The 15,366-nt window shown below is 36.5% G+C and overlaps 6 protein-coding genes and 1 non-coding gene across 7 annotated transcripts; 5 read left to right on the top strand and 2 right to left on the bottom strand.

The window, feature by feature from the left end:
- Window positions 1-148: 148 nt before the first annotated feature.
- LOC105649382 (postsynaptic protein-like protein) lies at window positions 149-2,025 on the bottom strand. Its single transcript, XM_012236013.4, has 4 exons — window positions 1,870-2,025; window positions 1,645-1,762; window positions 628-719; window positions 149-528 (listed from the first exon to the last, which is right to left on the bottom strand). The coding sequence occupies exons 1-4, from the start codon at window positions 1,883-1,885 to the stop codon at window positions 464-466; spliced, it is 291 nt and encodes a 96-aa protein (XP_012091403.1). The 5' UTR covers window positions 1,886-2,025; the 3' UTR covers window positions 149-463.
- Window positions 2,026-2,974: 949 nt separating this feature from the next.
- Window positions 2,975-4,558, bottom strand: XTH8 (xyloglucan endotransglucosylase/hydrolase 8). Its single transcript, XM_012236012.4, has 4 exons — window positions 4,088-4,558; window positions 3,901-4,001; window positions 3,614-3,816; window positions 2,975-3,539 (listed from the first exon to the last, which is right to left on the bottom strand). The coding sequence occupies exons 1-4, from the start codon at window positions 4,278-4,280 to the stop codon at window positions 3,137-3,139; spliced, it is 900 nt and encodes a 299-aa protein (XP_012091402.1). The 5' UTR covers window positions 4,281-4,558; the 3' UTR covers window positions 2,975-3,136.
- A 725-nt stretch (window positions 4,559-5,283) lies between these two features.
- On the top strand, window positions 5,284-5,363 carry TRNAL-UAG (transfer RNA leucine (anticodon UAG)). The gene has a single exon. It is a non-coding gene; the product is annotated as a tRNA-Leu (tRNA).
- A 39-nt stretch (window positions 5,364-5,402) lies between these two features.
- On the top strand, window positions 5,403-7,286 carry LOC105649380 (Tetratricopeptide repeat (TPR)-like superfamily protein). Its single transcript, XM_012236011.4, has one exon. The coding sequence runs from the start codon at window positions 5,466-5,468 to the stop codon at window positions 7,254-7,256; it is 1,791 nt and encodes a 596-aa protein (XP_012091401.2). The 5' UTR covers window positions 5,403-5,465; the 3' UTR covers window positions 7,257-7,286.
- Window positions 7,287-7,437: 151 nt separating this feature from the next.
- LOC105649379 (Oligosaccharyltransferase complex/magnesium transporter family protein) lies at window positions 7,438-8,835 on the top strand. The gene has a single exon (XM_012236010.4). The coding sequence runs from the start codon at window positions 7,588-7,590 to the stop codon at window positions 8,632-8,634; it is 1,047 nt and encodes a 348-aa protein (XP_012091400.1). The 5' UTR covers window positions 7,438-7,587; the 3' UTR covers window positions 8,635-8,835.
- Window positions 8,836-10,906: 2,071 nt separating this feature from the next.
- Window positions 10,907-12,079, top strand: NTL (NTF2-like protein). Its single transcript, XM_012236009.4, has 2 exons — window positions 10,907-11,723; window positions 11,852-12,079. The coding sequence occupies exons 1-2, from the start codon at window positions 11,421-11,423 to the stop codon at window positions 11,924-11,926; spliced, it is 378 nt and encodes a 125-aa protein (XP_012091399.1). The 5' UTR covers window positions 10,907-11,420; the 3' UTR covers window positions 11,927-12,079.
- A 1,168-nt stretch (window positions 12,080-13,247) lies between these two features.
- Window positions 13,248-15,176, top strand: PMEPCRA (methylesterase PCR A). The gene is made up of 2 exons (XM_012236008.4): window positions 13,248-14,223; window positions 14,395-15,176. Exons 1-2 carry the CDS (start codon window positions 13,281-13,283, stop codon window positions 15,084-15,086), a joined length of 1,635 nt encoding a protein of 544 aa, XP_012091398.1. The 5' UTR covers window positions 13,248-13,280; the 3' UTR covers window positions 15,087-15,176.
- The last annotated feature ends 190 nt before the right edge of the window (window positions 15,177-15,366 follow it).

The raw sequence follows: 15,366 nt of genomic DNA, 5'->3' as shown, positions 1-15,366 counted from the left end.
AACAACTGGTCGTATTACGCCATCTCAACATCCTCTGCTGTTGATATAAATTTCGCTCTTATCCGAAACAGGGAAAGCAAATTTCACCATTTATAAATTGGTGATTGAACCCGAACTTCAACTTCTAAGGAATGAAGGAAACAAGGGGGAAAAAAAATAAAAATCCATTCAAACGCGCACAAAGCTGCAAGTGCTTACTGTATCAACAGAAGGAAAACGCACATTCTGCCTTAACAAGCATTTAATAAACTATAGAAAGCACAAAGAGAGATTACAGAAAAGTTCTCACTACCATATTTCATTAATCAGTAAAAAGAAACCAGGCAACCATGGTAGTATAAAACATGAATGTTGGTGATCTTTACAGCATCATTTTCATAATTTGCAAGTTCATGATAGGGATCAACTGAGCCCTAGAGAGTCAGGAGTCTACACGTCGATACTAAATAGCACTTGCTTTGAATTATACATTGCTTTGTTTGTAAAGCTTCGTGTCAAGTACTTGCTTACCACACATTGCACAAACCCCTGAAAAATTTATATAACAATGTCAGAATTTGTTGAAGAGAGTTAAACATGCTGAATATGTCATATTTGGAAAATAATCAGTACATCATTTTATGTCACCTTTGGTATAAGCACAAGTGTGACAGTACTTGGCATCTTGGTGTACTTGCTGCTTGCAAATGGTGCACTTGGTATTTCCATAAGGGGTCCATCTACAAGCAAGATAGATTTCAAAAAACGAGAATCGCACTCTTAAGACTAACAATAAAAAAACTTATTATCATGAAAATGCTAACAACGTTAATAAAATGACCTGCCCAAGAATCCATGGTAACTACATTGACAACATAGAGAAGCTAAGGCTTCAAGGCCTAATTCCAAGAAATTAAAAAGGAATAAGTAGTTTGTACACTTAGCATACCTGCATTGTTCAGATGCTCTCATATTTCCATAACTACATCTTGTAGCTCCCTATCAATGCATGGATTTTAAGATGAAAAATAGCATCATTTCTGGCTCTTAAATCCTAACCCCCATTTACAGTCATAATATATTATTAGTTTCAGTAAACCAGTCTTAGTTTCCCTACACCAAAACTACTGTAAATTTTATTGCTCTATTACAGTTTAAACCATATTGTAACTGAAAAAACCTATAATTCCTACAACTTTGGCCTCCAAACATAAGCATAGCAACATACTATAAATATCGGTTAAACTAAAATTGCACAATATTAATGAAAGAACACTCAAATTTCAGGTAGACGGGGATATGACATATGAATGATTGACTACTACGTACATTGTTGTACAGGCGTGATCTTTTTCTTCTCACAGTCTAGACAGTAGATGTAATCTCCAAAACCCATTAAACAAAACTATTCACAGAGAATGATAATACCATATAACTCATAATTGAATAGACCCATGCCCAGATGCCAATCAATAACCAAGCAACTGCTAAATTGAAAAAAAAAAAAACGCAGAATGGGAAACGTGCAATATAAGTAAGAACCTCGAAAATTTACTATCTATTTGCAAAGGCACAAGAGAGAAACGAACCAATTGATAAAAAAGAAAAAAGCCGATCACCGTATAAACAAAAGATTATCTCCAAAATTTTTTGTAAAGATCGAACCTTTTCTTCTTAGAGAGGAGTTTGTTCTCATTGATTTTACGGCCACCGCCTTCAGTGGTGTTGCTGGCTCCTTCCTTCCACTTATCTGGTACAATCACCTTCGATAACTTTTTTTCACCTAAATAAAAATTATTCCTTCCATAATTATAATCCAACATAAAATTCACAAGATAATCACTAACTATTTAAGCTGAAAAGAATAGACTGAATGACTGAGAAACTTACACTTCTCGCAAACCATTGTTCCTCCTCTGTCAAAATCAAAGCCCTAATTGAAACTACAGTGAATCGGAAAATTGAGATGCCCGGTCAATTGACAAATCTAAATACGATTTTTCAACCTTTTATTTAGACCGGTAATTTACTAAACTATCCTCGCGCAAAAAGACAATTCCGTTGCAGCCCTCAGGGTCGGTGGGCCTGGAATGCTAAACCGACAATAGCCATGAAAAGCTATCCCTGCCAAAAATTTCTACGTTTTAAACTCTCCGTAATTAAGAAAGTAACTAATTTTTCTAAAATCATAAGCAACTGTATATTAAATTAATAATTTTTTTTTGATACCTCATCATAAAATTAAATTATCCTTCTTAAAAATAATTATAGTGTTTCATATATAAAAGAGTAAAATTAAAAAAAAAATCAATAATTACTTTTTAATATTCGCAATATGATTAATATAGACAAAATATCTACTCTAAAAAGACAATTGTATATGAGAATTATAAATGAATCATATAAATTCCGTAATATCCTTTTAATATTCATTTTTTTAATTTCAAACCTGTGATTATATATTTATTTATTAGTTATACTTTTTCAATAGTTTTTGTAATTACTTATTTATTATTGGTTCATCATTTTACGTAATTACCTTAAACGAATTATGATTTTAGTGTATAAAGATTTTTTTTATTCATAAGATATTATATATAGGTTAATTTACAATGTTGTTTGGGTAATCGCGTCCAAAGTTTTCAAAATTCAATTTTTTCCTTATAATATTATATTTATTTTTTTAATTATTTATTTTTATCCCTCTAAATTTTTGGAAACTCAACTTTTCCCCTCTAAAAGTTTATATAAATATTCAAAAAGACAATCACAGAGAATAAATATTGTCTATTGTTTTCAAGAAATATGATTTAACAATTTTATGATACAAAAATCGAGGAAAATTTTTGAAATTTTCGAAATTATTTCATACTATCTTTATAGTAACCTATAAATTTTAATATTGTTCAGAGTGCGAGACAACTCTGCTCATGACGCGGAGCTAAACTGCTAATAAGCCCATTTATAAAATACAGAAATGGCAAATAATACAAAATTTCACTTAAATAATTGAATCAATTAAATTAAAATCCAATAATGCAAATCAAAAGATGGGACAAAAATTACAAATTTTAAAGTCTGTCTCAAAATATATATAAAAAAGAATAAAAATAGTATAAAAAAAAACAGAAGGATCTATCTCTTCCAATGTCGATTATCAATCCCATGGACTCAAAGAGCACTCCACAGGAAGTTCAGGATATCTCTCATTGTCTTTACAATAATCATAGATGACGAGGTTTCTCTGCACCCAAGCATAGTCATTTTTTTGTGAATCAGAAAGATGCCAAGCATCATATTGATCCCACCAATTCTTGGTTGTAGTAGATACACAAGCAGGGTATGGATCTTCCCATTGACAACCATCGACGCTAAAGTCCTTATAGGATGAAACAAATGGAGCTTTTTTCCAGTCTGTCTTCTCTAGCCCACCTCTTGTTGCCCAGTCATCTGCATTCCAAATGCTAGAGAATAGGTACATTGGCTTCTCATTTGGAAAGAAGTTGTTTGGTTCTCCATTGTTCTTGTGCACTCTTACTGGAACTTTATCTACAAAGAACCTGCCATTCAATGGGAACATTCAAGATCTCCAGTTGCATTAACATAATATATTCGAAATTGATCAGAAGCTTACACAATTTGGTGATCGTTCCATAGGATTGAGTAGGAGTGGAACTCTTCAGTCGGGTCGAACCAAAGCATGTGCCTCATTTCACGGCCACCGGTCCCATTTTTGTACACATTAGTCTGGATTAAGTAGGGTTGTCCAGTTCTGTTACCCAAGAACTCAAAATCTAACTCATCTCTTGTTGGTCCTGCTCCATTCTCTGTGCACATCTGCAATAATTTTTTGTACAATGAGCATATAATTTTAAACTTTCTTAATTTTCTTATTATCAAGATTCAGCAATAAAGACTCACATAATAAGCTGTCACTACACCAGCTGAGTCACCTCCAACCAGTTTCAACTTCATACTAAACCATCCAAATCTGTACCTCTGTTTTGTTTGAAACCCACAACCTATTCAAGAAATATAAGTTTAGATAATATTCTTCTATATAAAAAAAACAAATCTTGAAAATGAAGCAAGTTGGATATATATATACCTGTTTCTTTGTCCAAGGAGAGGTACCAGATCTGCCCATCTTCAGATGTTTTGAAATGCTCCTCTGACCACATGATACTGAAATTGTCTTCAAAAGATCCTTTAGAGATAGCTGCTTCAGATGATATATGAGAAGCAGCCATTAGAGCTGCAATGAAGAGAAGAGCTGCCATTGGATAAACCCTTCTCTCCATTTCTGCCTCGAGAAGAGCTTTTGGATCCCTGTCCGAAGACTATGAGCAATAAATGATGAGTATTTGAAAATGGAGTGTCTGAAATCAAGGGTAGAAATGGAAACCAAGTTGGAATTGTCAATTGTTGATCAATTATTCGGTTATGATCGCATGTACAATTTTACCCGTTATAGATGCGATCACTACAATATAAAAGAATTATTAGGATTGAAATCCACATGGGTATTTTGGAAATTTGATAAAATGGTGCAGTGAGGAATGAGGGCAAAGCCAGGCTGCCTCCAATGGGGTTTTAGGAGAATGAAAATGGTTTTATGGGGTCCACTGTCCAGAGTCCACATGTTAGTTTGTGTGTGAGAAGAGGGATTGATTTTGATGTTTCATGCAATAATCAGAAAGTTCTTAGATTGGACAACTGGAATTTGCAATGCAGCATATTCTATGCTTTGAATTAAATTAAATTGCTCAATGGCCAACAGCCATTCACTGGTCACTAGGAGCAAAAAGAAACAGGCTTTCAAACGAAGGATTACTTTAGCTTAACTATGGTCAAAAGCAAAAGAAACTATGATTAAGAGCACTAAAGAAAGGGGGGGAAGGAAATTTTTACTGGGAAGCAGAGTTTACTTTCTTGGGAACAAACATAAAAAGCATGCTAATCGCATTGGCCAAGAAACAAGGTTATTTGATTTACAGTGACAAAATGCTCTTCCATAGCTCAAGTTTATCTCAAGACAGCCCATGTGGGCAACTTGATCCAGGTGCCTAATGATAAATAAGCCTTACACAATTTGCATTAATGTGATTTTTGAGGCTAAGAAAATTGACTGTTTTGTGATTGTTTTATAGATTGCTATGAGTGAAGGAAAGATTATTTTAGTTTAATTAAGATGTTATAAAGGAAAATATAACTTGGAATCATAAATTGAATATATCTCTATTCAACGTGCTGATAAGAATTAAATCTATATTATAGATAAATTCAGTCCTTCGACATGCCGATGACAGTTTGGCCGAGTGGTCTAAGGCGCCAGATTTAGGCTCTGGTCCGAAAGGGCGTGGGTTCAAATCCCACAGCTGTCATAATTTTTCTTTTTTTGGCCCAATGTTTTCAGTCACTGGACCCCTGCCTCCGGGAACAGCCCAACTTTAGGAAAATGTAAACCCAATGTTTATACAATCCGAATGACATCATTTACCAATCGCCTGCAAAATCTGATTACCTTCCTCTATTCTCCATTGCAAATCTGGGCGATACGCGCCGGCCATCAAATGCTCCTTAACAAAAGATTTTCTACTGCAACTTCTTTTGGAATCAGTTGGAGAACCACAATCAAGCAAAACCAATTGGTATCTCAAATCTCTTCAATTCTCCTAGAAAGAAAAAACTGGATCCCATTCCTTGAGAACCTCAATCTCTCCTCTAAGCTAACCTCTTATGTTTTCCTCCAAATCCTCCATAAAACCCAAATCCAACCTCAAATCTCCCTCGAATTCTTCAATTGGGCTATTTCCCATCTTAAATTCAAGCCAGACCTCAAATCTCAATGCCATGTCATCCAAGTTTGTGTCGGTTCGGATCTTGTCCAACCTGCAAAGAACATGTTGGATTCTCTGGTTCAAGTCCATCCTGCAAGTGTACTTGCGGAGAGTATGTTTCAAGCTTGTAGAGGTAAAAATTATCAGTCTGATGTGTTCAACTTTGTCCTTGAATGTTATTCGCATCAGAGTTCGTCTATGGGTGGTTTGGAGGTTTATAGAAAATTGAGATTTATTGGATTTACTCCTTCAGTTAATGCCTGTAATGCACTCCTTGGTAATTTTGAAAGAGAAGAAGAGACAAAATTAGCTTGGTGTTTTTATAGCGCCATGATTCGACTTGGGGTTTTGCCCAATAAGTTTACTTGGTCGTTGGTTGTTCATATTCTTTGTAAAGATAAGAAATTTGTGAAAATCGTTAAATTGTTGGACATGGGCATTTACAGTTCATTTATGTATAATGCTGTTATTGATTATTATAGTAGAAGTGGGGATTTTGAAGGTGCATTTTATCGCCTGAATGAAATGTGTGATAGAAAATTTGACCCTAGTTTCAGTACCTGTAGCTCCATACTTGATGGAGCTTGCAAATGTAGAGAAGTTGAAGTAATTGAGAGAATAATGTCAATAATGGTACAGAAAGAGCTGCTTCCTAAGCCTCCTTTATCTGAATGTAATTCAATTATCCAAAAGCTTTGTCATTTGGGAAGGGTGAATGCTGCAACAATGTTTTTCAAAGGAGCTTGTGATGAGAAGATTGGATTGAAGGATGCTACTTATGGGTGTATGCTAAGTGTTCTTTGTAAACATGGAAGAGCAGAGGAAGCTATTGGTTTATACCGAGTAACATCTGAAAGAGGTATCACAATAAATGATAGTGCTTATCATGCATTTGCAGATTTTCTTTGTGGGGAATATCAATCTGAGGAAGGATATGGAATACTGAAGGACATGATGAAGAGAGGTTTTAGTCCTAATGCATCTACTTTGTCTAAATTTATCTTGTTGCTATGTAATGAACAGAAATGGAGAGAAGCAGAGGAGCTTTTGAATGTGGTTCTAGAGAAAGGTTTATTGCCAGATGCATTACCTTGTTGCTCCTTAGTTAAGCACTATTGCTCCAGCAAACAGATTGATAAAGCTGTTGCATTGCATGATAGGTTGAAGAAAATGCGAGCAGGTTTGGATGTAACATCGTATAATACACTCCTTGATGGTTTATTTGAAGATGGAAGGATTGAAGAATCAATTCCATTTTCTGCCTATATGAAAGAACTCAAGTTAGTGAATAGTGCAAGTTTTGTAATTGTAATCCGTGGGCTGTGCCGTGCAAAGGAAATGAGAAATGCTATGAAACTTCATGATGAAATGTTGAATATAGGCCTTAAACCTGATAGAGTAACGTATAAAAAGTTGATTCTGGAATTCAAGCTATAGAATGACAATGTCTTTCTTTTTATCGTGTTAGATCTGATACAGTAACATCCTGTGCTTGGCTGGTTGCTTGATTTATACTCTGTTTTCTCAGTCTTCTAGTTCATGCGTTTTGGATAACAATTACGACGTCGTTTTTGGGTTATGTCTTTTGCTGACGAGTTCGTACTTGTCACTTTTTTATTGGTGGCTACACGGAAGCAAAAACAAAAAAAGAAAAAAACAGGAAATGTAGAAATCTTCCCGTCCATTGACTGTATCTCCTTCCCCCGAACCAGAACAAAAACGAAAAACAATTTCTCTCCATTCGAAGGGGGAGTGAAGTCGCCCAAAAATGGCGATATCTCTAAACCACACTTTCTGTCTCCTCCTCTTAACAACTCTCGTCTCCCTCTTTATCTCCCTCACCACCAGCACTACCGACTCTGAAGAGCTCATCTCTGAACTCCTCTCCCTCCAATCCCAATCTAAATCAGGCGTGATTCACCTTGATGACCACACTGTATCTCGTTTCCTAACTTCCACCAAAACACCACGCCCCTACTCGCTTCTCATCTTCTTCGACGCCAAACAGCTCCATGACAAGCCCGAGCTCCACCTCGAAGACCTCCACCGCGAGTTCTCTCTCCTCGCCTCTTCCTTCATCGCCAACAATCCTGAAAAATCCTCCACATCCTACGGAAAACTCTTCTTCTGCCACATCGAGTTCAAGGAATCTCAATCCTCCTTTTCTCTTTTCGGCGTGAATTCCCTCCCGCACATCCGTCTCGTTGGCCCCAATGTGAAGAACCCTAAAGAATCTGACGCCATGGATCAGGGCGATTTCTCTAGAATGGCTGAATCCATGTCCGATTTCATCGAGACCAGGACCAAACTATCGGTGGGACCCATACAACGTCCCCCTATTGTCTCCAAAAATCAAATTGCTTTTCTAATCGTCGTTTTACTAATCTGGACGCCGTTTATGATCAAGAAGTTGTTGACCGGTGGCACATTGCTTCACGATCGGAAAATATGGCTTGGAGGGGCTGTGTTTGTATACTTCTTCAGCGTTTCCGGTGCGATGCACAATATAATTCGTAAAATGCCCATGTTTTTGGCTGACCGGAATGACCCCAGCAAGCTGATTTTCTTTTACCAGGGGTCCGGGATGCAGCTTGGAGCAGAGGGGTTTGCCATTGGTTTCTTATACACCATTGTTGGTCTATTGTTAGCGTTTGTAACTCATGTGCTTGTAATGGTTAAGAATGTGACTGCACAGAGATTTATTATGGTCGTTTCACTAGTGGTTTCATTCTGGGCTGTGAATAAGGTTATCTATCTGGATAATTGGAAGACTGGCTATGGTGTTCATACTTTCTGGCCTTCGAGTTGGAGATGAGACTGCAGTTCTGCTTTCGAGAAGTGAAAGGTGATCACTTTTTTTTCATTATTGAACTATATTTGTGTAAGACTTCATATTGCAATGTACTAGTTTACCTAGACTAGATGGCTGCAGTTGAATTTCAGCTTGTTTACTGCTTCACAAATACTTAAACTTTTTATGCTAAAAGATTTTGTCTTGGTTATTGCTCTTTTTTCATTTGGCTGGTAATTTTGAACTATATTTAGTTATTTTTGTGATGATGCGTGGGATATTTGAATTGAACTTAACATTGCAAGAAGCAAGACAAAGATCATGAGAAAGATGTATAAATGTGTTTATTAGTCCGAAAAGTTAGCCTCATTCAACTTAGTATGCAATGTTGTCTGCTAAAAACTAAAGATGTCCTGTGAACTGTGTCTGTTCCCATAGGGTCGGGATACCTCATGCAGGGAGAAAATAGGCATTTCCTTGTGAATATTGTTTGAGTTACTCCTGGAAGTATCCAGTTATGAGTGGCTGAAACTATTGTCATTTCTTTTGCTTCTGTCATTACTCACTATAATATTTCGCTCTCTCTCAATTTAATTATATCCTGGCAATAGAAGCATGCTTCTGTTTTTCAAATATAGTTTGTATTTGCTTTTCCTTCTGTATGGTATATATGAGAAGGTCCAGATTCCAGTTTACTTTAAGAGACAGGTCGGATTATGAAATTTCACAAAGATTGGTTCGTCAATTCTGAGAAGGTTTACTTCAATATATCTAAATATATATTTTGAAGATGTCTTAACCTTACTTAGGTTGAGAAATATAATCATCCTATGCCTGTCTGGTTGCTTAATTTATGTGTTTCGTCTGCATGCCTTTTACTTCAAGCTTTTTGGAGGATCCATGCTATCCTATAGATGACATTATTAGCATATTCTGGTGAAAGCCAGGGAGTGACTATTAGGAGAGTCCAAAGAATAATAGCGGCACCTCGGTTTCGTTAAGCAAGTTAGAGTCTTGGACTTACAGTTGGCCAGATTAAGATATGTTAACTAGGGTTATTGGAGTTATCATGCATAACTACACTCTTCCTCGAGTGTCCTGATTCAAAAAATGATTGGAGCTAATAATCCTGCAGTATATAGGCATCCTTATGGGTTTGGAGATGCATATTGATGTGCAGGAATTTGAAAGAGTTAGATGAAAGTTCATTGGTCATATGAATCTTTGGATATGGTTGTTCGTCGCATCTATTTGAAATTTATGGATTACTAGGGGGACGATGAATTCATGGAAAGTGCAAGAATGGAAGAGGCTGCATGTTCTAGATGGAGGACAAGGATGTTATATTTGAAATCTATGGATTACTAGGGGGACTATGAATCCACGGAAGGTGCAAGAATGCGAACAGGCTGCTTGTTCTAGATGGTGCACAAGGATGTTAAATTTATTTGCGTGCTGTTTGTGAGTTTAGTGTTGTGGACTGGGTCTTGGACCTACCCATCACAGGCCTTTGTTAAAACTTCTGATAGGTTTAGGTTTTGCTACAGGATCCAGAGCCTTCAGAGTGAGGACCCTCCATTTTAAATTTCTGGTAGGCTTTAATCCAAGGGCTGTGCAGAAAGCATATACTGATATAACTGCTAGATGACCCCTGTGATGAGTTACTAAATACTGACTTCTTGCTTGGAAAATCAAATTTTACAAGAACTCAATTAAAAATGAGATAATTCATGGATGTAAATGTTTTGAAAAATTACTTCCTCTAAGATTTAGACTTAATTAGATTAGAATTATTGTCAAATTACATAATATCATTATAATTTATATCCTGATTTCTTAAATTTCTAATGACAGTAGTTTTACTTAAATACATAAAGATAAGAGGATTGAATTAAATTCTTCTACATGAGTTTTCTCAATCAATGTGAATGAATTATAATCCATGGGATATGCGATCTTTCCTCAAAAAGGAGAGCTAGAATGGGATCAAGACTCAGTCAGAATGGGAACTCCTTGCCAGTTTCCCTACTCTATCTAATCAAGAATTTGAATCAATGCATTTAGCTGGCTTCGAAACTTGACTAGTCTAAAAATTTTAGGCTTAAAAGTTGATTGAAGCCAAATTTTTATTCAGCTAAATTTAAATAACTCGGCAGTCAGCTCAGCCCATTGGATGGTCCGCAAGTACAAACGCGGTTCCCAGCTCACTGGGTGGTCCGCAAGTACAAACGCGGTTCAAAAGGGAAGTATTATAGCTTTAGAACCAATGTTGGGGATAAAAAGAAAAAAGAGGTCTTTCTGCTAATAAGCATATATTCTATGCTTTGGGCTCGTTGGAGTGTTCATCTGCAAACAAACTTGTTATCTTGAGTGTGAAGATCAAGATTGTATATTTCTCAATATATATATATATATATACATAAAAGTTTGTTGAACATTTTTAAGAAGCTGACTCAGAAAGTTAAATTGGACGGCCAAAAAGTCTCTAAAGCACAGAGTAACTTCTCTCATTCTGCTCTGCCTTGATGCCAATTGCAATTCTTTTTCCTCTTTCTAACATCATTCAACTTTGCGTAAGAACACAGCAGTTCTGATTCTCAATCCCATTTTACCATATTACCCTTCTCCTCTTTTAATTCATTACTATCGAATCCCAAAAGCAGAAGGCTATTATGGTCACAATTGGGCTAAATTGGGAGACACTGCAATATCCTTCACCCTTTTCCCTTCCTTAACCCAATCCACTATATTTCCATGGCCTGTTGATTGCAAAGGAGAGAACTTGAATTTTGAATAGAAAGAGAGAGATAATGGAAGAACAAGTTGAACTGATCGGGAAGGCATTTGTTAACCATTACTACCAACTTTTTGATAATGATCGACTTGCTCTTGCCTCTCTTTATCAGCCTAGCTCCATGCTTAGTTTCGAGGGTCAGAAGATATTAGGCGTTAATGATATCTCCGCCAAGCTAAACGACTTGCCATTTGATCAATGTAAGCATGTTATTAGCACCATCGATTCACAGCCCTCTTCTTTTGCCGGCGGCATTGTTGTCTTTGTGAGCGGCAGCCTCCAACTTCCAGGAGAGGAGCACCTGTTGAGATTTAGTCAGGTACTTTTCACATCGTTTTTCTTGGAATTTTGAGTTATAAAACTCCGGCAGGGAGTTTACCGGTACACTAAACAATAATCCAATAACGTAGGGCTTATGATTATTAAGAAAAATTGTTTATGTTGCAGATGTTTCACCTGATTCCTGAGCAACAGGGAGGCCTCTTCGTGCAGAATGACATTTTCCGCCTCAATTACGGCTAATTTATTGATACTAGAGAACAATTGATGAAGAGAATAATTTAATTTGTATCATCTTCCAATGATTTCTTTCTGCTTCATTTTTAAATTTCCTTTACAATCATGCAATTGATGTAAAGTTAATTTTTCTAATAAAAAGATTAATGAAATTTTATACAGTGGTTGTTTGATCTGAAAGCATTCTATATACAATTTTATGGAATTTATTTATAAACTCAAATTTTTATGTTTGATAAAAAATAAAAATTCATTTGAAATTCTTTAATTATATAAAGCTGATTATACTTAAACAAAAAGAAACCTTATTAAAAGATCGTGAAGAGAATTAATCAAAGTCTAATATGCATTATGCAAAACCAATATAATGGGTTCTCAATTGGGCTAGCTACCAAGCCCATTTCATTTCTCACAACTCCAATGCCCACAGGGTTAGCCCATGGGCCGTAGGCGACACTGTGAGATGAAGGTTTGGATTTTTTTAAAAAAAAAAAAAAAGAATCAACTTGTATTTTTCTATTAAAAAGTTCTCTCGTGCAATTTCAGATATTTAATAAAATATCAACCAACACACGACAACTTTAACCAGTGGTTGCACAAAACAATGATACTGTCCAAAAAAAGAGTATTAAATGTTTCAAAATTTAATCACAGTTTGGGAAAAAAAATATCCTGGATCGTATTAAAAATATTAGAAAATAATTAATAATGTTTTTTTCAAATTTATAAATATTTAGTCATAAAATTAATTTTCCACCCATCGCTATCCAATAAATTTGACATTAATGAGTGATCTTATAGTAATTATTTATCAATAAAATAAGTAAAAAAAGTACGCCGAGAAACGCGCTGATGAGAAGATAATGAAGAAATAATTAAAGAAGATGAATGAATGATGACAGTGTTCATCCACTATAGGTATTGCTTTTTGAAATATAGAGCAATATAAAGAAACTTTTGTTATTGTTTCAAGGAATCACATGATTGTTTTCACTTGCGATAAACCAGACCCACATCTTCCACACCGATCGATCATTTTCAAAACCCAACATCACCCACTTGATTATTTAATCTCTTCTTCAAATTGTTAAATACAGAGATATATTATTATATAGCGTCAAAACAATCACATGCTGACGTGCTGTCCAAGGTATTGGACTCTCCGATGCTCATACTTCATTATATATTCATTTATTAATTAATTTATGTAAGACTGTGATGTTAAATTCAAGTGTGAGTAGCAACCACTCTTTAAGATATCAATTACAATATATTAATGCTATAATAATTAATAAAACGACAACTCGCAATGCTTATTTAAGGACTGCAATTTAGCCAAAAGCATACAGGTAGAAAAACCATGGCAACACATGAGCCTCTGCTAGCCTCACCCAAAACCTCTCACAAAAAAACTCTCTATCTTCTTCTCTGCTTAGCAGCTATCATACTCTCAGCTGCAATACTCACACTGCATTTTACTGAACTTACCTTCTCCAATCCTCCATTGCAGAACCTATGTGATAATGCCCATGACAAAGCCTCATGCCTAGGCATAGTCACAGAAATAGCTTCAAACACGTCCAAGAAACCAAATCAAGTAAACCTACTTCAAATCTTGCTAAAGAAATCCAAATACCAAATTCAGAACTCCATCCAAGAGGCTACCCATGTTAGCCGTCAGATCAATGATCCTGTAAATCAAGCGGCTCTTGTTGATTGTGTGCAGCTGATGGAGCTATCTATAGATAGAACCAACGACTCTATAGTAGCTCTCCAGAGTGGTACAGTTAATTCCCATGCAAATGCGCATGTATGGCTCAGCAGCGTACTCACTAACCATTTTACGTGTCTGGATGGACTCACCGGTCCGGCCAGGTCCATAATGGAGCCAGAGCTCAACGACTTGATATCTAAATCAAGAACCTCCCTTGCATTGCTGGTCGGAATTTCTCCGGCGAAAGACTATCTGATTTCGCCTTTGAACAGGGATTTTCCGTCGTGGGTAACGACGAAGGATAGAAAACTTCTGGAAGCCTCGGTTAAGGATATAAAGGCCAATGTTATAGTGGCTAAAGACGGTAGTGGTAACTACAAGACGATTAAAGAGGCGGTGGCAGCTGCGCCAAATAATGGAAAGACAAGGCACGTAATTTATGTGAAGAAGGGAACATATAAAGAGCAAGTTGAGATTGGAAAGAGCAAGAAGAATGTTATGCTTGTTGGCGATGGCATGGACTTAACCATCATAACTGGTAGTCTCAACGTTGTTGATGGATCCACAACTTTCGATTCAGCAACCGTAGGTAAAGTTCACTTCCTTTTTTCTTTCTTCCTCTTAATCCCTTCGGTCGGGAGCGAGCTATTATGTTAAAAATTTCTGCAAGATTCTGATTTCACGACTCGATTTTATTTCTATATATTTTGAACACTAAAGCGTGCTAAATTTAAGGCATTTTCCAAATTTGTGTATGCAGCTGCTGTTGGGGATGGATTTATAGCCCAAGACATATGGTTCCAAAACACGGCTGGTCCGGAAAAGCATCAAGCGGTGGCGCTACGTGTTGGTGCTGATCAGTCAGTTATAAACCGCTGCCGTATGGATGCTTATCAAGACACTCTCTATACACACAGCAACCGTCAATTCTACAGAGATAGCTTGATCACAGGCACAGTGGACTTCATATTCGGCAATGCAGCTGTCGTTTTCCAAAACTGCAAATTAGTAGCCCGAAAGCCCATGAACGGCCAAAAAAATATGGTAACGGCCCAAGGCCGAATTGACCCTAACCAAAACACAGGCACTTCAATCCAAAAATGTGAAATAATTGCAAGTTCGGATCTTGAGCCCGTTAAGAGCTCGGTCAAATCATACTTGGGCCGGCCATGGAAGGAGTATTCAAGGACAGTGGTGATGCAGTCCAATATTGCTGACCATATAGACCCTGCTGGATGGTCGATTTGGGAGGGAGATTTTGCACTAAAAACATTGTATTACGGTGAGTACATGAACAGAGGAGCAGGTGCTGGTACTAGTAAGAGGGTAAAATGGGCAGGTTATCGTGTGATAACTAGTGCTACTGAAGCCCAGAAATTTACAGTTGCAGAGCTTATACAAGGAGGGGTATGGTTAAAATCTACTGGAGTAGCTTTTACAGAAGGGCTGTGAACTTGAGATTAATCAAGCTATTGTTTTACCATGTCCTTTTATGTGACCTTTTTAAGTTATGAATATATATATATATTTGTGACTTTTTCATCCGCCGGAGCTCTTGCAAGGCTGTTTAATGTCTTGTGGGGGATAACTTTTCATCGATTAGCAGCAAAAATACCAAATATATTGTCTGAAAGGTGACTAGTCCAAATCCATATTATGTTATACTGTAAACTTGACTTTTAAGAATATGTTTCCTTCTAAGAAACACATCTACCATAAACGTGGCTCCAAC

The sequence above is a fragment of the Jatropha curcas genome, chromosome 11 (assembly GCF_041381405.1).
Source record: "Jatropha curcas cultivar XTBG-Jc1 chromosome 11, XTBG_Jcur_1.0, whole genome shotgun sequence".
NCBI lineage: Eukaryota > Viridiplantae > Streptophyta > Magnoliopsida > Malpighiales > Euphorbiaceae > Jatropha > Jatropha curcas.
Note: the sequence above shows the minus strand (reverse complement) of the source record. Positions and strands in the feature narration are given on the sequence as shown.

Bases quoted from the DNA above. Each gene is read 5' to 3' on its own strand.
- LOC105649382 (XM_012236013.4), bottom strand. The intron at 720-1,644 runs GTTCGATCTTTA...TCTTGCTTGTAG, and splicing joins CTCCTCTCTAAGAAGAAAAG to ATGGACCCCTTATGGAAATA. The intron at 529-627 runs GTGACATAAAAT...TAAATTTTTCAG, and splicing joins CACTTGTGCTTATACCAAAG to GGGTTTGTGCAATGTGTGGT.
- XTH8 (XM_012236012.4), bottom strand. From the start codon at position 4,280: ATGGAGAGAAGGGTTTATCCAATGGCAGCTCTTCTCTTCATTGCAGCT. The intron at 4,002-4,087 runs GTATATATATAT...TTTCTTGAATAG, and splicing joins CTCCTTGGACAAAGAAACAG to GTTGTGGGTTTCAAACAAAA. The intron at 3,817-3,900 runs GTGAGTCTTTAT...AAATTATTGCAG, and splicing joins GTGTAGTGACAGCTTATTAT to ATGTGCACAGAGAATGGAGC.
- LOC105649380 (XM_012236011.4), top strand. From the start codon at position 5,466: ATGACATCATTTACCAATCGCCTGCAAAATCTGATTACCTTCCTCTAT.
- LOC105649379 (XM_012236010.4), top strand. From the start codon at position 7,588: ATGGCGATATCTCTAAACCACACTTTCTGTCTCCTCCTCTTAACAACT.
- NTL (XM_012236009.4), top strand. From the start codon at position 11,421: ATGGAAGAACAAGTTGAACTGATCGGGAAGGCATTTGTTAACCATTAC. The intron at 11,724-11,851 runs GTACTTTTCACA...TTTATGTTGCAG, and splicing joins ACCTGTTGAGATTTAGTCAG to ATGTTTCACCTGATTCCTGA.
- PMEPCRA (XM_012236008.4), top strand. From the start codon at position 13,281: ATGGCAACACATGAGCCTCTGCTAGCCTCACCCAAAACCTCTCACAAA. The intron at 14,224-14,394 runs GTAAAGTTCACT...TTGTGTATGCAG, and splicing joins TTTCGATTCAGCAACCGTAG to CTGCTGTTGGGGATGGATTT.